The 20962-nt window shown below is 47.4% G+C and overlaps 1 protein-coding gene across 1 annotated transcript in view; it reads right to left on the reverse strand.

Moving 5' to 3' along the window:
• Positions 1-20962, reverse strand: part of LOC149343086 (arylsulfatase B-like) — a 374108-nt gene that overhangs the window by 353064 nt on the left and 82 nt on the right. Inside the window, exon 1 of the mRNA XM_089545602.1 lies at positions 20884-20962. This exon is cut by the window's right edge and continues 82 nt beyond it. Coding sequence (XP_089401728.1) covers positions 20884-20962 — 79 coding nt within the window. The remainder of the gene's footprint in view (positions 1-20883) is intronic.

Raw genomic sequence — 20962 nt, forward strand, 5'->3', positions numbered from 1 at the left:
TATTCTATTCCTGTTGTACGCTCACCTGTCGCGATAAGTGAAGTCACGAGCAAGAACCAGTAACAGGCGTTTCTAAAAAAAAGAGGTGCTTCGAGAGAGGCTGCTGATGTGCTGAGGCCACCTCAGATTCCACTACGGGAACCACTGTCCGCTCTACTCTCGCGAAACGGGTCTACCGTCGAGAGCCATTGATTTGAGGGACAACAGTCTGCCACGCGATGGTGTCCATACCTAAAGCTTCTCTCACTAATGCATTAAAATAACAAAGCGAACGCGTTTAGCAACGACTGGCTACCTGATTTAACCCTTGACTCTTTGCCTCTTTGCCATAATACTCAGTCTTCGCTTTCGAACTGGAGCTCATGAAGGGCATTGCACGACAACACGAGAGAAGGAAAGCATGAGCTTGTTCGAGAAACACTCAGAGCACCCCACATACTATACCGACGTCCGTGGCTAATCTGACGTAGATGTACTATATTGACGTGCATGGTTATTTTGACGTCCAAGTGTAATTTGGGCGTGTAATTAATTGACTAATGACAATTAATGACCAAATTTTTTTCCGACAGCAAGATCTCATCACGCACTATTTAACATAATAAAACTTTTGCACATTTATCTTTACTAGATGACACAATCGTGCGCACAAGTTTTGTTGACGCAACATAGCCATCTAATGCTTTCGCATATGTAAGTTGAAGAAAGACTCATTACAAAATGTAGCGCATGGTCAGTCCAATACTCTAGTGATTACTTGGGTACTGTAGTCCCCCAAGCAGACGTGATCCGATTATTGAACTTTCCTTATGTTTGCGTTCCAGGATACACGCCACTTTTTCGGTTATTCATGTTCCAGATAGGACGACAGCGTTTCTTTTTATTGTTGGAGAACTTTGGACACACGTGAGCGAAGCGTCTACGAAGGCATATTCGCCTACCGGTTTTACAGCTTATGGCCTGTCATACTTCAAATCACGGCGATTATGAATATCTCTGGGATTTTTCACCTCATGCCCTCCAATCCTTAAAATTACCTATCATCGGCACTCGCCGGCAACTGGTATCGTTAAATTGTTTCCGCTGTATCGTCCACTTTCACTACCGACTCTAAAGTGGCAGTTACATTACGAGCGCCAAACCAATGTTAAAAAGAACTCAACACACAACTTACTTCGCTCGCTTTTGACACTAAATATAATTTCTTGCCGGCCCATTGCGTTCCTTCTCAACAGACAGATTTATGCATGCCATTAATAATTTATAATCTCCTTATTTCTTAGCTTACTGTTCTCTACGCTCTCAATTGTTATGTAGCGCTCCTATGTTTCTAGTTTTGGTGTTTTAATTTTTGATGCCTTGCCTTATAGTTTTCTTCGTATCTACGGTGCCTATGTTCAATCTTGCAATAGCCTCTGTTGGGGCTGCAGTACGTAAAAACAAATAAATAAATAAATACTCGTTCTTCAAAGGACTGCCTTAGCAGCCCACACCTTTTAACACCCTTTAAACCTTGTTTTTTCTTTGGCCCTTTTGACACGCACCTCACAAATATGGACAGACGGTGTTCTGTGAGTTACATGAAAGTAGAGTTAGGTGCTTCCGCGAAGAAAACGACAGAAGGCTGAGGCAGGCCGGGGTCGAAGCTGGGTCGATGACGCTCACGCATGACACGGTGCAGCTTTCCCGCGCCGCCATCGATTTGCTGCTCCCTCGTGAGTGCAGCGCATCCTGCGGCTACGACCGCAGCGTCCGCTCCTCGTCGACGACTCGTCAAGGTCGCGAAGTTCGCTTCCCCGCGGAACTAAGGCGTTGAGAGCTCAAGCAACTACTTGTTACCTTTTTTTACTTGTATTCGGCGAAGTTCTATGTACTCGGAGCGCGAAAAAGTTGCCTGGGCTGAACATTTTACTCATTCTAGAGGGCATGGGAAGGCGCTTAGGGCTGGGTGGTTTTTAACGTCAAGAAAGACCTGTCTTCCTGTGTGTTTATTTTACCGTCACTGAGCGGAAAGAAGTGCCGCGGAACTTGGAACTTGCCTGTGTACGCGGTGGCAAGCTATGACGCTGTTGGGTGTCAAAGTTGAGCGTTAATAATGTCCTTAGTGATGCGGTTAAAGAGGTCAAGTTAGCTCTAGATTTTAAAAACTTGAAACAAAGCATGATCTTCACCTTAGTTGATTCTTGCAGGCATAGTATTTTAAGTTACCTAGTATTCCGCACTCTTGGTTAGCCGATGCCAACGCTAACGCATCACGCTTTCCCAAGCCCACTTCTTAGCTTGAAGATCGAAGTAAATATAACAATTTCCATTCATAATCTCGCTGAAACTATCTAATGATACTGCTGCGGACAATAGCCAGACTGCAAACGGGCAAGCGAATATGCGTTTCCCGAAATTTGTTAACGTTGACCACGTGGCGAAAATTTCCTTTTGGGCAATCGCACTCAGCAGGCAGGCAGTGAGGTGCGGTGTAGTTTTCGTTCTCATTTCTCTATGCTCTGACTGGATGAAACGTCTGGGAGATATCTTTTTGTTTCAATTTCATTAATAAATATTGTATTTGCTACTATTATGGTACACCCCCCGCGTTTGTGATATGTATAGCATGGTGCAACCTGATGACCATGTGCTCATGGCATGTTTTCTTTTCTGAGGGCTTTAGATCCTACATAGGCCGCTGTTATACTCTGCTTTCATTGTTCGGTTTTGATTTAGCTTGGTGCAACTCTTCTGCTTCGAAGTCTGGAAGAAGGCGCACAAAATAGCGTACTTAATTTTTTAAAAAATTATGCTCGCTTTGTAACCTCCAGTTCCTAACTTTTGTGCCATCGTGCGTGTTCTCATGTCTGCCCTTTCGCTGTCTGCGCACGGAAGTCACGCACCGCTGCATGCACTATGGCGTTTCTTGTCACATATTCTGAAATAATCTTTCAATACTGTAGCCATAGACTCTGGATGTTACTTATCCACTTCGCTCTTTTCATAAGGCTCCGATGTCAAGCTTCCTGTTGGTGCCAACACGTTCAGGCATTTTCTGAACCTTCTTTTCGGATAAAGGGGCGTGACAAAAAGCTCCGCAATCAAATAAAAATGCTCCCAGAAAACAAAGAGCAAAGAAAAAGACACGGCAGTAAGTTTTCGCAGTAAGTTCAGAATGCTTCTCACACCTATACGTACTTACTCATAACCGACCAGTCGATACTATTTCACAGGTGCGTGAGCATCCTTCGGCTTTCCTACATGGTGCTCTAATAGGGTTGCAGATGTGCCGAGAGAAATAAGCACAAAGGAGCAAGTGAACATGTCTAGTGCTTGCCAGTGATGGCTAAAGACTGTTAATGCATCCAGGCTGGTGTAATGAACAAAAAAAGCAATTCAAGTAAAAGGTCCACAGAATAAACACTACGGATGCATCGCACCGTTTGCACATCATAAAAAGGTAAAATAGAGGGCAAAATATCGCTAGTGTGAAAAGTAAAACACTTAATCGAGTAAATGATCGATCCGGTCGGCATCGTGATCCCGGTAGGGGAATCTGAGAAGAGGCGCCCGCAGCAGGAAGAGGGTGCCGTAAATATAGAGTTCATTACTTCCATTGGCCAGCTTCATTCACATGCGCAACGTGCAGAGTTATGCACTTATTCTGTCCGATGTTCATGCGGCCGTGTCGTTGTTGTCACGGTGCTTAATCTTATTAAGCTCCTTAAGATGAATCTTAAGAATCTTAAGATTCTTAAGATGAATGTTATTCTAACGGTTATGCATGCCGCCTACTAAGGTTCTGCTTAATCTTATTCTAACTGTTATGCATGCCGCCTACTAAGGTTCCGTTCTAACTAACAGATAACGTCTTCAGAGCTTGATGTAGAGGAGCTGTGTCCCCCAGTGATGACGAGCCATTATCTTCTTCGATTCTGGCTATGCACAACGACAACGACTGATAGAAGGCCGACGGTCAGAGCACTGTCCTCTCGCTTCTATCAATCCTTGTATCTGTACACTGCCAGAGCCACATATGCGATGACAACCAGCTTAACGAGAACGATACTTCCTGTTTATGTTGGAGCTGGAAAACGCACGATATGCTTTTATTTATGCTGTAGCCTGCCTTTCCCTCATTAGGCGCACCTTCTTCGCTTCGTGTTTCATAAGTACGTATTGGGCATTCTTGGTGCTATCCAGTGAGGAGGGTTTGAAAAGAAGCCATACTTTGTGACGTGTGACGGGCATACTGCTTCAAATTGTGCATAAAAGCTTCACCAGTCGTTTCATGGGCCAATATATGTACTCTGCCCAATGATATTGAAGCTCTCACTTGCGTGGAAGGCCTGTGGCAAATCCTTGTTTTTTATGTCCTGACACGCCATGCGGTGAATATAGGTGATGTTACAGACACTACCGCGATTTGCACATTATTTCTGTGGAGACGTCCTGACACATTATCCAGTGGATGAAATGAAATGAAATGGATATTCCGTTCGGGTTATCTTGATTCACCATTCAGTGGTGTGCCACTCAATGGTGATATGAAAGTAGGCGTATTTTGCTTCATGATTGTTGAGAACGAGATGACCTTATCGTGGGAGCCACCCAAATTCACGTTCCTATATGGCGCTTCAGTTCCATTATTGGGTTTTCAGAACAGGTTTTAAAATTATCCGTAAATAGCCAGTGTAATCTTTCCCATGCGATGCTGTAGCTTCCTGTATCGCATACAGTTGGCTAACTCTTCCTCACTTTGAAGCGTTTACAAAACAGGATGCGTCATTTTTTACATCATGTGCAAAAATAACGTGAAATAACTACCGTGTGCTTGGGTAAGCATCACGCGAATGGCTCTGAGCGTCAGTCGTCGTTTAAGTAACGACTCCATCGCTTGACATGAACACTGCACCAATACGTTCTATAGTTAAACTGCGAGAATGAAAATATTTCTTGTATTCTGGGCAACTTCCTGTTTATTATAGAGCATATATTTTTCCTGTCAGCGAACGGGAGTTACGTTCACTCTGTAATAGTGGCCGACCAAATGTGCGAGCTGCAGTACATTCATAGCTTCAAAAAGCGCAGTCAATCGACGCGCTAAAAATCCTTCTGATCTGTTCTCTGAAAGTGTTCTTCAACACACCTCATACAAGTCGGTGACTCAGTTTATACGTTTATTTTCCACCAAAGGCAAACACGCTTTAAAATTAGATCTCTACTTACACCGTTTAGCAAATAAAAGTGAAAACGCTGCACTAGACCCAAGATCAGTTGCCGGAAACGGCAATCACAGCTTGATTGAAGACAGTTTAGAAGATACATTGCCTGCCCTGTTGGGGCCTGCAGCCGCTAAGAGGGGGCAGTGTTTCCTACAGACGCGTCGTAATGTGATGCTAGTGCATTCCGGTTCACACTGGGGCTCCTTACGTGTGGTATGAGAGGTCCTATGGGCCTTTCTCCTGAATTAGATTTTTTTTACCTAATGGCCTGTTATTCCATGATATGAAGTTCATGTGCGACAAACTGACTTTCGGGGCAACGCTTCATCGACGAAATCGCTTGAGGCGTGTGGACACGCCCGTCATTCCTCAAAACAACGCGTTTACGTACACAGCGCCAAAGGAAGGGCGTACTCACTACCGTGGCCTGTTTCCGGATACATTGCGAAAGCAGGAACCGCCGCAAAATTGTGCTGTCCTCTAGCCATGATGTAGTGACAGGCGTTTGTTATTGTTTCGAAAAGGACAAGGGCCCTGCAACGCCTGTCAAGCATTGTACCCTGGGTGATCCTCCGGCGACGAAACGAAAGGCTCCAGCCGACGTTTGATTAATGGAGCGAGACATGAGCGGCTTGTCCCGCGGCAAGCAACGCATCTTTCATGCGACTTGGTTTTCTCGCAGCGGGACAAATGGCGTGCATAAACTCACACGCCCCCTCATGCCTTGACCCGAACAAACCCTGCGGGAGTGAAAACTTTGCGCATTCTTTTCTTGACACAGTTTCCACCGTCGCCCAACGTGGTGCTGCGAATACTGAAATTCTGGAAATACGCGGCGCGTCGGTGTATTGATGCGTCGGTGTATTTCAGGAAGCTCAGGAACAGTATAGGTTTTACAAGCCAAGAACGACAAAATAACTTCAAGAGATGCGCTAAGGAATTATTTTGTTTTTATTAGCCCAAGAAAAAAGTTACAACAGCTGTATCTTATAGGTACTCATCTAAGGGGCAAGAACATGGAGGCTAACGAAAATGGTTCAGCTTCAGTTACGGACAACGCAGCGAGCTATGGAAAGAAAAATGGTAGGTATAACGTCAAGACACAGGAAGCGGGCCGAATGGCCAAGGCAACAAGCGCCGGTTAATGACATCCTAGTCGAAATTGAGAGGAAGAAATGGGCTTGGGCAAGGCATGTAATACGAAGGCAATATAACCGCTCGTCCTTAAAGGTAACGAAGTGGAATTCAGGAGAAGGCAAGAGTAGCAGGGGGCGGCAGAAAGTCAAGTGGGCAAAGGACAGGGTTAATTGAAAAGACACGGGAGAGGCCTCTGCGTTGCACTGGGCGTAATTAGGCTGATAATGATGAGGACGATGAGCTTGCCAAGCCTGTGCATGTTCCTGAGCTTCCTTGAATAAAACCATTTGGTAGTCAGCGCTCGTGATGTCTCTTTATTGTGTCCCGTCCTTACGCTGTTTCAAATATGAACTGTGTGCTAATGTATATAATACTGTAAAGGTAGAAAGTCTCTAGCGTAAAAATCTAGAAAGCATTAATTCTGCTATATATGCCTGTTCGTAAAGTTTGCGTAAGTTTCTCTGCAAATACCGACCGTGTTGTCACTCCTCATTCTGAATTGAGGTGTGCACTGACTTCGAGCTTGAAGTAACGCCGTCGACGTGCTGGCTTTCGCGTCCTTTTCTCACGCTGTGCGGCGGCGCTGTCACGCAAACTCGTGCATCTCGCTCACAGAGCAAGCAGCCACCGAGACACGAAGACAGCTAAAGCTTTCCGCTGGCTGCTAGAAGACCCCGCAGCCCGAAAGGGTTTACCCGTTCTCGCGCTTCCGTATTGGCGGCTTTGCAGCAGGCGACACCGGGTAGAATCCCAATAGCCTTTTTAGTTCCCCTTGCCCACACTTCCTAACTCGCCCTCGAATGGTTTCGCGATCGAGTGCGTCTCTTTGTGCACGCCACGGTGAGAGCGTGCTCCGCATAGACACTCACTCTTTGGGTAAGCGCGCTGAGAACGGCTGGCTTTGTGCTCTATTCTGAAGCGTGACCTCTCTGCGCTTTGCGGCTACGGTCTGTACAAAGAGCTGCCATGTGAGCCGGCCCACGCTCGGTACTGCAGAGATGCGGAGGTCGCCACTGGAAGGCCGCGATTGTTTCGATCAGTTGAAGCGCGGCGCAGACAAAGTAGTTGATAAGTGCGCAAACTCGGCCTGTTTCAATGGAAATGCGTTTGACTGCTCGTGTGAAATATAGCATTAAAGTAAGTTAAGGCTTCTATAATGCGTGCTAGTCGATTCCACAGTTTATCATATCCTTTAATCTAGGTCTTCGCTTTGTATTCTTCCAAACTAATTCGTTTTGGGGAATTATTTGAGGTATAAAAAATGAAACGGTTTTATACAACACATCCAATTCGACATGTTCTATATTTCGCCAAAGTTTCGCCTGGAACAGATTGCGACGCAGATTACTTCTCAAAATATTCTGGCTGAAATGCACAACACCTTCCTTTGAACGTTTAGGTAGAAATAAAATCCAGGAAACTTTTTTCCGATGGCTGTCTTACGCCTGCACCGTCAGCTTTTGCGGCAAGAAAATTTGCCAGCTTGGCTCAGAGGTGGCAGCATAGTGCGAAAGAAGAAATGCAAATCTGCGCATGCAGCTAGCCAGCTTACCGTTTTGAGCCGGGATACTGCACTAAAGTCCACGGAAACATTGCATTCATGGGTGGTAATCTGGTTCCTGTTTGATATCAAGGGCACAACTTCGAAACTTCGGCACCAAAAACAGAAATTCATGTTGGAAGCATACGATTAAACCAAGGCTATGCTTTGGTTCAAAGGATTCAAGCCCAAAATGTTTGCTTTTGAGCCGCACGTGTAGTTTGGCACCTCTTGAAGACAGAGAGTTGTCGACCTCTGTACGAGGCAGGAGACTCTAATCACGCTTCTGGACTTCTCGTGGTTGAGGAGTGCCATAAGTCTTCCATTATATTGCTGAAAATTAATGTCCATGGCCTGAAATATTCCCATCAATGCCGTACAACGTGTTTTTCTTCCGGAGCGGATTGAGGCGAATACTGGTTTATGGAAGTTTAACGTCCCGAATCGACTCAGGCTATGAAGGACCGCGTAGTGAAGGGCTCCGGAAATTTCGACCACCTGGGGTTCTTTAACTTGCACTGACGTCGCACAGTACGCGGGCACAGTACATAGTCGTCCGCAAATCCGGCCGGCTCCACCAGGAAGCAAACTGGCTGTCCCTGACATCCTGTCGATCCCCTTGATAAAAAGAACATGGCTCTAACGACTGTATCTTTTGTATCTCGAACTTCTTCCGCATCGCTGACACACAGATTAGGGCGTTTTCATAGTGGTCGTCTCAACGCCAACCGCTATGACTCTTCCCTCGCCTTTCTCGTGCGGCTCGGGAACAACCTATACCGCCGTAATATGTGACCTGATGGCGCTGAAAACTTGCTTATCGCACACCAATACTAACGCTCCGTCATCCTCGAACAAGTCCATTATGATTCGTCGGCTGGCCATCTTGGTGTCACGCATATACGTAAGCGTGCGCCGGCGGTTCTCTCGAAACGCTGTCAACGCTCTGTCAACGCCGGAAGAGGCTCTGCCTCCTGGACACTCGAAACCGATTGTCGTCTTCCCACCGGCCCGCGTCCTCATGTATTCTTTGACTTTCTTGGGCCCTTTTCGGTGCCCTGTTCGAGGAACAAATGGTTGGTTGGTTTCAGGAGTTTAAGGTCCCAGAAAGACTCAGGCTGTGAGGGACGCCGCAGTGGAGAGCTCCGGATGATTTCGACCTCCTGGGGTTTTTTAACGTGCACTCACTTCGCTGAACTCACGGGCCTCTGGCATTTCACCTCCATCAAAATACTACCCCCACCGCCAGGATCGAACCCGCTTCTTTCGGGTCACTAGCCGAGCAGCGTAACCACTGAGCCACTGCAGCGGCTAGAAACAAATTGATCACCGTCGCCACTAATTATACTTCGCGGTATGCCATCGCCCGCGCCATCTCAACGAGTTGGCCTAATGAAGTTGCTCACGCCCTTCAGCAAGAGATGATACTCCACAATGGCGCTCCTTATCAACTGCTCAACGACCGTGGCCGCTGCTTCCTGTCCATGGTGGTTGACAAAATTATTGATTTATTGTCCGTTCGCCACAAATTCTTCACGGCTTATTAGTCTGAGACGAACGGTTTTGCGGAATTTCTCAACCACACGTTCACAGACATGTTTTTTATCAAAGTATCTTCCACAATTGGTATGTAGCCTATAATTTGTCACCTTCGCCTACAACTCTTCTCGCCGTGACAACGCTATGTACTCTCCCTTCCATTTCCTCTTTGGCCGTGACCTATAACTGCTCTTCGACACCTTACTGCCCGCAGCCAGCTCCATGACTACTTATGCTGGTGATATGCCTTTGGCGAATCGATTGCGCCCGCCAGATTGCTGCTCGCAGGATGCAAAAACGCCTCAACGAGTCACCACCATGGTGTCCCCTGTTCTCCAAGATTTACTGGGTTGATATGGGTCCCTTCCCACTGTGTGGCCTTGTTTGAAATCTCTTGCCGCGTTATACACAGACCCTTACACTGTTTCGTGGCCATACGACCGACATCACATACGGGATTGCACGCTCTATCATAAGCTCCACTCAGCTACACAGCCATCCGAAATATTGCATGTGACCCGTCTCAAGGGTCGCCTATTTTCATTTCCGGACTTCTACAAACAGCTCTTATGGCACGAAGTTTTAAAACCCTTTATTGGTACCCCATATCAACCGCCTAGCACTCACAAGAACGGTGAGTTTGCCGAAGGGAAACATGTTGCCAATCGAAGTGACTATCTGTGTTCTAGAAGGTAACCACGATGGAAGTGCGTGGTGCTGGAGCGTTCTTGAAGAGTCTGCTGTTGAAGTCCACCCAGCGCAGTACAGGTCTTTGTGGAGCCTTCTTCGTAACATTGTGTTTTTTTTCTTCTGCAAAGTGATGAAAGCCGTTAAATTTGGTAGGTATTAATCGTTTTTCATCACAGCCTGTGAAGGCTGCCAATGGGCTAACAGACGACACATACATGCCAGAGCATGCATGCACTTCCATTTTTGCTACTTGGGTTGAACTGCATCTTTAATCTTTTTAGAAATTGCAGCGAAGCAGACCTCAGCTACTGTTGCACTGGTTTTTAGATAATTTGGTAGTGTCAACGATACCGCAGGCCTCTTAAATCAACCGAATAAACGATATCAACTAAGCGACCGCGAAAAAGCAGGCGAGCAGGGGAAAAAAAGTACGAACTGGAAGTAGCGGTCGCAGATTTTCCCAGAATTCCTTTTATCAACTAGGGCATCCCACGCCAATCACAGAGCTCACTAGCTGATTCGGTAGTGATGACTCGATCGGTCCGTATTGCGAGCGTGTCTGGCGTATTTTATTTCTCGGAAACGGGTTGATTCTGTGCATAAAGCCGTCTAATTTTGTCCGGTGTTTTATTTTGACTACGCAAAAGCGTCAGAAGAAACGCAAGCGAGAAGATATTGGTTACCGAGTGCCAACGTACTAAGTGCTCAGTGGCCAGAGTGGATGAAATCGATACAAATCTGTAACAGCCGACGTGCTACTCATTACAATTTTTCGCCGGCCTAGAAGGCTCAGATTACGAAGTAAGAAACAAAAGAAAATTTCGCTACCTCATCGTTCAGGTTTCAGAAGCGCGTTCATCGAATTCTTTTAAAGGGATTGTTTGATTGAGAAAACAAAAACGAAACAATTGAATTATTAAGTGCCGCTGAACCCGGGGTCGGCCTCAAAGCTGAAAAAAAAAGGAATACATTTTAAGCCCTTGAACCAAGGGCATTATCTTTTAACGGTTAAAACTGCGTTGCTAATCGGTAGCTGCACAGTGCTGGTGTCCGTTTTTATAGTTGCACTTTTTATCGTTTTTCAAAACGAGATCGTGGTCCCGACTGCCTTATTTCGTTGAGTCTTGGTGTCATTCCTTTCCATTTTACAGCGAAGTTTCACATGGTAGCCCTGTGGCGTGGGCCTAGCCCTACCTCGTGGTGAGGTTACACTCTCAAATAAATCACATTAGCTTTATTGCTATTTGTAGGGTGACATGGCCGCACGAATAGCGAACGGTTGGTACACGAGTCGACACTTGTCAGCGCGGGTACCCGAGGAAGAGAGAGGAGGGCAGCCGATCTCCCGACGCGTCCCGCCTGTTGGTTCTAATTAGCTTATGCTGCGCAGCGACCGACCTTCATCCTAATCGGATGAGCACTGTTCAAGACTTCGCGCTCTGAAGACGTCCTCAGCGTGACTTTGGCATGCTTTCTGTGAGCCGCCGTTTTTCGTGAAGTGTTTGACAAACATGCTCTAATGTTTCTGAATGGCAGAAAATGAATTAGAGGAATAAATTATTTCGATTGTCGCAAGTCAGGTTCTTTCCTCTGGCATCAGAATCTATAGGGAGTCAAAGTTAAAAGAAAATCATTGCATAGTAACTCTCGATGATTCATTAACATTGTTCTGTTGCGCTGTAGTATTCTCGCGATGCTGTTCAGAATTATATACTTGGGTGGAAAACCTTCGCCTCAAAAAGTGTTGACTTCGCTTCATCGGTATTTAAGTGTATTTATTAAAGCGTCGAAAAGAGTAATGATTTTGACTCAATAATGGAGCCATTGAGTCTAACCCTTCACCTTGCTTTTCCTCTTGTACGGTATTTACTTAAGTTATCACCTTGTTTTCCACATAATAGAATTCTCTTAATGACGAACAAAAAATTACTAAGAGAAAAAGTTCCTACGATCTCTTCCCTCATCAGGACAAGAAAAAATCTTCACAGAGCAGGAGGAGGATAAACTTAATTTCCTCCGACAAATGTAGCAGACGGTGTGGAGTTATAGCCCCATTAAGAGGCCATGAGCCCGTAGCGTTCGGCGACTTCTAGGGCTCTTGTAGAACAACATTCTAACTCACCTTTTTATTTTGTACCAGGCATGTTAAGAAGAGACTAGAGTTGAGGCTATTTCACGTAGCAAGGAATTATTTAAAACTGGCATAAGTGTTATGAAATAGCCGCAAAGAGGTTCTATGGAGGTTTTAATATTTTCATTATTTCATCTATTACTCAATTGTTTGGTATGGAATCTACACAGGCAACTCTCTTAGAACCAAAGAACTAATGTACTTAACGCTTCGAGATTCTGGTCAATTAGTTCATGCCATGCCTTCGGCTTGCCTCGCTAACTAGCCCAGTTGGCTAGAGAGATAGTCGAAGAGCGACGGTGGTCAAGGGTTAGAGCCTCTGCATTGGACGAATTTTTTTTCTGCACTACATATGCGCCGAAAAAGCTTCGTACCTTTCATTTTATCCTTCTAGCTACTCTTATATAGGTTCTGGTTTGGTTTATGGGGTTTAACGTCCCAAAGCGACTAAGGCTGTGAAAGACGCCGTTGTGGAGGGCTCCGGAAATTTCGACCACCTGAGGTTCTTTAACGTGCACTGACATCGCACAGTACACGGGCCTCTAGAATTTCTCCTCCAAAGAAATTCTAGCCGCCGCGGCCGGGATCGAACCCGCGTCTTTATATAGGTTCTAATGAGTCTTTCTTCACTCCAAATTTATTTCCTAGTAATCTGACACATAGCCAATGATCAGAGTGAAACATGCAGCGGTAACATCGCGAGAAAAATGCGCATATATGTTTTATGTTTTGTTGAAGGCAAAGCAGTAAGCGCCTAATTCGAAAGGAGTCAATTTTTTTTTTCATTTCAGTTTACTATGTTTAGATATGTAAAAAGGGAGTAATTACTCATCGGCATCCACCCACGCGCAGCCATGGGACTACTAAGATATGTGGCGGCTGACCATTCGATAAAAGATAAACGCAGGCGTCATCGCTTTCAGGTATTTTCCTTCCAATTGCATGGGTGCAAAGAGGAGAAAACGGGAATACTTGGATTATTGCACGTATATGAGTGGTGCTCAATACAAGCCCTAGCGATATGTTTTAGGGAACGTTGTAAAATGGATGCAAGTCTTGACTAAGTCCCATGCATTCAAGTAAAGTGCAGTTAAAGCGTTGTTACTGCGTATAAACAGATATAAATCCAGAAAGAAAACATCTTTAGAAGACTCTATACTTATGTTACGCAACACATTGCTACCGAAATTGGTTATTTGTCAACTTCTTTATAGGCCATTTGTAAAAGGTAGTAGCAATACCAATTTCAACCGCATTATTTAATGACAAATTTTTGCCTCCCAGCGACATCAATTTGGTAACAGCTATTAATGCTTTCTGCACATTGAAGAGTGTTCTCATTATTTAAAATAAGTAATTCGGATAAATGGTGCATTCCAGCAGTAACGTATTAGTTCATATACGTCGTCCACAGACACTGCAAGACTTTGCTGTTGGTGTCCTGAAAGGACTCCAGTAGCAAAACAAAGAAAAAAAAAGTTTAAAAAAGAGACAAAAATTTACTTTTTCGCGAGAAGTATCGACACATTCCTTTCAATTTGACACTTTTTCAATACGTTATCGTTTACGTGATATGTGTGCGTTTATTTATTTCATTTCTAGCGCCTGTCAGCAAGAAGCGGAGAGAGGATGCTCCGATTGAGCGCTCTTGTAATACGCGCCATTCAGCCCACAAGATCAGTCCCACTCGGGCATCGACCGGGTGCGAGTGAGAGCGAGCCGAGTAGAGCTGCGAACTTGGCATGAGAATTTTCCGCGCCGGAGCACTACGCAAGCCTGCACCCATGTATCGATCGCAAGGGTTTCCAGTTTCAGGATCTCAATCGAAGTCCCATAGGCGATGATCTCACTCGAATACAGTGCCAGCATCAAAAGTATCCGAATGGCTTTCTGGGTGCTCCAGGAAAATGAGTTTACTCCGTCCTCATTTTGCCGTCTCTCAACCTTCTGAGTAGTTTCTAGATCACTCTGCTTCAGTGAATCACAAGCTACAAACAGGCATCGGTCCAAAGCTACGCAACGATAAGGCCTTCCGTCGTTTTCATTTTTACTTGTTTGGGCACTCATAGCTCTATACCACTTTTTTTTCTAAGCATGTATTCTCCCTCGCTCTTTCAATCTGCGTTTGTCGCTAGCTTCTTGCAAAAACGTGAAGCTGAAGAAAGAAGAACGCACACCTTTTGTCGTGTCCGGTCGCTGTGTTGAATGTAGCGAAAGACGCACACGGTACTTTAAGACTTCGTTTATTTAAAGCCGATGAGGGTGCGACCAGCGTCGACCGAGGCAGGAGCCGAACTGGCCGCCCGAAGAAAGGAGGGAGCGGAGAAGCGTCCACGGGAGGGAGTGGCTTCCCAAAACAGGAGGAGGATGCGGGGGCGCACGGGGGCGCACCATGGGGGGGCATCTGGCGACAGCGTGCGACGAAGGGCAAGTGGTCGTTAGGAGGAGGATGCGAGTGGTCGTTAGGAGGAGGATGCGGGGGCGCACACACACAAAAGCAATAAGGGGACACAACACTTCCTTCCCCCTTAGAAAGTTGCCTGGTATCGTGCAGGGGGTCGGCGCTCACGCGTGGAGGCGCGCTGGCTTTGTGCGCTCGGGGGAGAAACACTTGTAGGCTGGCTGTTGTTCGCTGTGTCTCCTAGGTCTGTCCTGGGCGAAGTCTCTTCTTCCGGGAAGAGGTGCCAGGCTATGTGGGAAGATGGTGCACGTGTTCTCTCCGCTGGCGGACAGCTCTCAGACGGCGTCGTAAATCTACGCAGCTGGTTGAGATGTCGGCGTGCTACTGTGCCATGTATGTTGACGAGCCAAGAGCGCAGGCCTATGCGTCTGACAATTGTAGCTTCCTCCCAGCGTGGCTTTTTCAGAAACTGTCGGGCGAGGACGCGCTGCCCCTCATTAAGCGTGCCGCAGCGCGGAATTGCTTTTTCTTCCCGGAACGTCTTTGCCTTTGGCTCGGGGAGGATGGCTGTGAGCTGGGTTCGCATTTCACGCTCGAACATCATTTTCGAGGGGGTCTCGTCTGTTGTGCTCTGAACCGTCGTGTGCTGCTTGAAGAGAAAGCGCGCAAGGCGGCGCTGCAGCGAGCCTGTCTGATCTCTTTCAAGGGCGCGTTTTAGCTCGGCTACGTAGCGCTCGGCTTGTCCGTTTGTCGCTGGGTGGTAGGGGGCCGATGTAACTGATGAGATCCCGTTGTCGCGATAAAACTTGAGGATCTCCGCAGACACAAACGGTGTTCCGTTGTCCGACACTACCTTGCGCGGCAGGCCGAACGTTGCAAATAGTGATCGGAGGTTGTCAATGACTGCTGCCGAAGTCGTCTGTCCCATTTGCCTTATCTCAAGCCACTTTGTGTAGGCGTCTACGACCACAAGGAAAGTGCAGCCCTCAATTGGTCCTGCAAAATCAATGTGCAATGTGTGCCATGGTGTGTCTGGCTTTTCCCATTCTGGGACAGGAGCTTTCGTCGGGGCGCTCCGGCTGCTCTGGCAAGGCTTGCATTCTCGCACCACTGTTTCGATGTCGTTGTCAATGCCAGGCCACCACATGTAGCTTCTGGCACACTTTTTCATTGCAACGATGCCCCGATGTCCGGCGTGGATGAGAGACATAGCTTGTGCGCGTAGTTCTCTCGGCATCACAACTCGGGACCCAAATATGATGCAGCCGCGATGGGTGCTCAACTCTGTAGCTCGCCTGCGGTAAGCGTCGAAGTTGTCCCCTTTGAGTTTATGCACGTTGCCTTGTTGAACAGCTGTGTAAACTAGCCGGAGAGCTGCGCACTTCTGCGTAGATGCTGCAACTGTGCCTGCTGTAAGCGGAGGTTCTGGCAGTGCTTCGAACATCAGAACGTCTCCTGGTGGAAATGGTTCGTCAACAGTTGCGTCTAGTGGCAGACGGCTTAGCGCATCGGCGTTTTGATGTTTACTCCCATTGCGGTAGACCAGAGCGTAGTCGTACGCTGAGAGTTTGATGCACCAACGTGTCATTCGCGGAGACAAAGTTGGTGGCATAGGCCTTTGTGGTCCCAGAATGCCCAATAGCGGTCGGTGATCGGTTATAAAGGTCACCTTCCGGCCGGCAATGTACTGGTGAAAATGTGTCGCCGCGTAGACGATGGCTAGCCCTTCTTTGTCAAGTTGCGCGTAGTTGCGTTCTGCTTGCGACAACGTACGTGAGGCGAAGGCGATGGGAGCTTCCCTTCCTTGCTCGTCAGTTTGCGATAGAACCGCGCCGACTCCGTACGGTGATGCGTCGCAAGCCAAAAGCAGAGGCTTCCTTTCGTCGTAGTGGCGGAGGACTGTACATCTTCGAATCAGGTCTTTCAGGGCATCGAATGACTGCTGATGGCGTGGCGACCATGTCCATGTCACATCTTTCCGAAGGAGTTGGTATAAGTCGTTGGCCACGGTAGCTCTTTGTTCCAAGAACCGGTCGTAGAACGTCAAGAGTCCGAGAAAAGCCTGTAGCTCCTGCTTGTTTGTTGGAGCTCGTGCTTCTGTGATCGCTCGCACTTTGTCCTCGGTAGGGTGAATGCCTTCCGCATCAATTCGGTGTCCCAGAAATTGCACCTCTGGCACCGCAAAACAGCACTTCGATTTGCTTATGCACAAATTAGCGTTTGCTAGCCTTTCGAGAACGAGCTCTAGGCGCACTGCATGCTCTTCAGTGGAAGTGCCACTGATGATGACATCGTCAAGGTAGACACAAACTCCTGGGATGCCCTGAAGCACTGTCTCCATGAATTTTTGAAATATGGCCGGGGCTGCAGCTACGCCAAAAGGCAGTCGCTTGACTTTGTACAAGCCTTTCAGTGTGTTAATTGCCAATAATTCAGCAGTTGACTCGCTCACCTTCAGCTGCTGATACGCCTGGGTGAGGTCCAATGTGCTGAAGACTCTTGCGCCACGTAGTACACTGAATACTTCTTCAGGTGTCGGTAGCGGGTAAGAGGACGCTTTAGTCGCAAGATTGACGGTGCTCCGGTAGTCTCCGCAGAGGCGTATGGTTCCGTTCTTCTTGCGAACTACGACAAGTGGTGTGGCCCATTCTGAATGCTGCGTCGGCTCGATGACACCTTGCTGCTCCAGTTTGTCCAACTCTTTTTCAACTGAATCTCGGAGAGCAAACGGCACCGGCCTGGCCTTCAGAAATTTGGGTTGCGCGTTGTCCAACAACTCCAGTGTGACCGGGGGCCCTTCGTTTCCTGGAATCTCTTCCGAGAATACTCTTTTGTATTTCTCTTGCAGTTGCTCAACCATGTTCTGGCTCGGCGTCTGGTGTATGCCGCATATCATCACGCCTAGTGGAGAAAACCAGTTTCTCCCTAGAAGGCTTGATCCTGTGCCCTTCACAACAAGCAGAGGTAGCGTATGGGTCTGGCCGTTGTAGTTAACCTGCACGTTGGCAGAGCCCAATAGTGGCAGATTCTGTCCTGACCACGTTCGCAGGTGCGTGTCGTCTTGTTGCAGGGCGGGTGCGTCAGATGGCCATGAAGTTCGGAACGTGTCCTCACTGATCAGAGTACAGGCTGCGCCGGAGTCCACCTCGAACTTAATCAGCTGGTGATGTACGCTTACTTCTGTAAAAATCTTCGGTCGCGTGCCGAGATTCATGGTGTTCAGGTCGTACAACACAGATGGTGTTGCTGATGTTGTTCCATGGAGATCAGATAGCGGCGTATTCTCTGAGGCGTTGACGCTGTGATTAGGCTGGGAAGGTGACTTTATCTTGGCAAGTCTCCGTTTCGTAATGCATGCTCTTTCGATATGCCCTCGCTTGTGGCAAAAATTACACGTGGCTGACTGGAATCGACATCCCTGGGGGTTGTGTTGGTCGTCACACCGCCAGCAGCGTTGTGCCTTTTTGACCGATTTTACAACAACAGAAGGCTTGCGCACCTGGTTGCTTGTCTGGTGTACCGGCTCGGTGTTCCGGCGAATCCCTCTCTGCTGGTGACCGGCGCTCTCCGCTCGAACGGCGATGTCGTAAGCTTTGCTGAATGTGAGGTCCTTCTCAGCGAACAGGCGCTGCTGCAGTGACTCGTCACTCAGTCCGCACACAAATCTGTCGCGTAACATCACGTCCAAGGGAAGCATGGTGGTGTTAGCAGAAGAAGCTGCGTCTCCCTCCTGCCCGGTAGCTGTTGTCGACAGCGTTCCAAAATTGCAGTCGGCAGCGAGCTTCTTGAGCGCGGCTACGTAGGCGCTCACAGTTTCTCCTCCCAGTTGATCTCGTCGTTGGAAGCGAGCCCGGCTGTAGACCTCGGATGGCCTTGGGTCGTAGTGCTTTTGCAGCGCTTTTACGATGTCGTCGTAAGACACTGCCGCTGGTGTGCTTGGCTGAATAAGGGCGCAGACAGTATCGTAGGTCTGCTCCCCGCACAGCGTCAGCAGGTTGGCCCTCTTCAAGGCTGGGTCTGTGATGTTGTTAGCTTCAAAGTAGAACTGAAGGCGTCCAACCCACGATGACCACGATGAGCCGTTGAACTCTGGTATCTGATTGGGAAACCCTCGCGTAGCCATGGCTTGTCAATAGCGTTGCGTAGCGCGGGTCGAATCCACTTTCTCGTCGCCACTGTCGTGTCCGGTCGCTGTGTTGAATGTAGCGAAAGACGCACACGGTACTTTAAGACTTCGTTTATTTAAAGCCGATGAGGGTGCGACCAGCGTCGACCGAGGCAGGAGCCGAACTGGCCGCCCGAAGAAAGGAGGGAGCGGAGAAGCGTCCACGGGAGGGAGTGGCTTCCCAAAACAGGAGGAGGATGCGGGGGCGCACGGGGGCGCACCATGGGGGGGCATCTGGCGACAGCGTGCGACGAAGGGCAAGTGGTCGTTAGGAGGAGGATGCGAGTGGTCGTTAGGAGGAGGATGCGGGGGCGCACACACACAAAAGCAATAAGGGGACACAACACCTTTGTATTGAATGTTTGCTGCGGATGCGGCTGCCTTGTTAAAGCTGTAATCCTTCACAGATGCCCGTTGTTACAGTTGTTATCGTGTTAGTGTTTTGTAACCGATCACATATTCGAGGTGCTTGACATCGGACACTGTCAGAGTATAAAGAAGTAGCAGCGGTGTTAGAAAAAAAAGAGTTAAGAATGGCGGAGAAAAAAGGTCACTGACTCTGCGAAGAATCCGACACGTACTTTTTCATTGCATAGATGAGTATAAGTGGTAAGAAAATTGCAAAATAGTAAATGATTAAGTAATACTGCAGTATATAAAACAGTCTGCGGATCGCTATGAATAAACGTCGTTAGGGTACACGTTATTCTACCGAAATTTAAGGAAACTTTTGTGGGAAGTACGTCAGCCAGCAGTAAGTAGGGTGTGTCTACTGCCATGTAAGAAAACAACATTTTAACAAGGTCTATGGTCTTTTTAAACAAGACCAAATACCCCCCACCGCCATTGAAAAAGAAAAGGAATCTGTTAAGCGAAACAAGCACCAGATTTTCTTGCATGATCTAGTGTACCAAAATGACAGCAATGGTTTTACAGCTCCCCTTAACCTATCGACTACATAAGTACAAACGAAACAATATCAAAACCCCTCTTCTATGCTAAACGACCTTTTTGCTTTAGACTCACTAGTATAAACCTCCACGCATGTAAAGCCCAAGTATAAGGTTTGCTCTTCTCTTCAGTGTCTATCTATGCGCTAACCTTCTTGTTATAACCTCATAATTTACAGTAATGGGCTCATTAACTGCACTGATGGGCACAGAAGTCAGCCGTTTGCACGGAAGATCGAAACGCCTTATGGTGGTCTTAGCCTGAAAAAACTTGGAAAAAGAAAACTGACCTACACAGCTGACCACGCCCATAGGGCGTCTACGGTTCTCTGGGTGAGAAAACAAAGGAAAAAGCATGGCGACCAAAATAAGAATTGTCTCAATGTGCGGATAAAACTGCATAGCAAGCGGCCAAATAACGTTGTTAAGATCAGCTCGTGCGCTTTCACGGAGCATGAAAGACTAATTCATACCTACTTTCATATATCAGAAAAAAGGTCTTTTTTTTTTGTTGTCAGCGGCGTCAAACCATATAGCAGTTCAGAGATAGTAGCCTCTCACTTCTGTCATTACAGAGTCGAGGCGTCTACTGACAGGAGCCACTAGATGCACCTATCCGACTACAGCTCAATCCCAACAACCACTGACAAGATAGGGACAATGGTTTCCAGCATGTTCTCCTATTACATTATACATTATTTGGCATCAAATGCCTTTTGAACTCGTAGGCAATGAGCGGATAAACAATCTCGCCCCTGCAACTCTTCCCCAGCCAACGCAGAACCCTATGTACAGAAGCTGTCAAGTTGTTAACATATCCCGGCTACGGGTAAAGACCCCCCTCCCATGGCCGCATGAATTCAATCCACTGATGCGCGTTTCCCAATTTATTTCACGTGATTTGGTAAAGTGCGGCCGGGGAGAACCATCTTGTTCCCTCTCCTTCCACTCAGCACTGCATCGCGCTCCAGTCATGAGGGCTGAATGAGGCTGTTGATTCTAAAGACCACACATCTTAGTAACACGCAACCATTGTGCTCGACAGATGGAGGTACACGCAAAAAGAATCTGAACTGAGCAGCTTTCTCCTTAGAATAAAAAAAAAATTGACTCAGTGACTTACCTTACAAACTTCAAAATCTTTCATCCTGTTTCCCAGGCTACCAGGCTTGCTTTGTGAAAGGCCTGGAACAGTCCGTCGC

Source organism: Amblyomma mixtum, chromosome 5 (assembly GCF_055824585.1).
Source record: "Amblyomma mixtum isolate Tamu chromosome 5, ASM5582458v1, whole genome shotgun sequence".
Taxonomy (NCBI): domain Eukaryota; kingdom Metazoa; phylum Arthropoda; class Arachnida; order Ixodida; family Ixodidae; genus Amblyomma; species Amblyomma mixtum.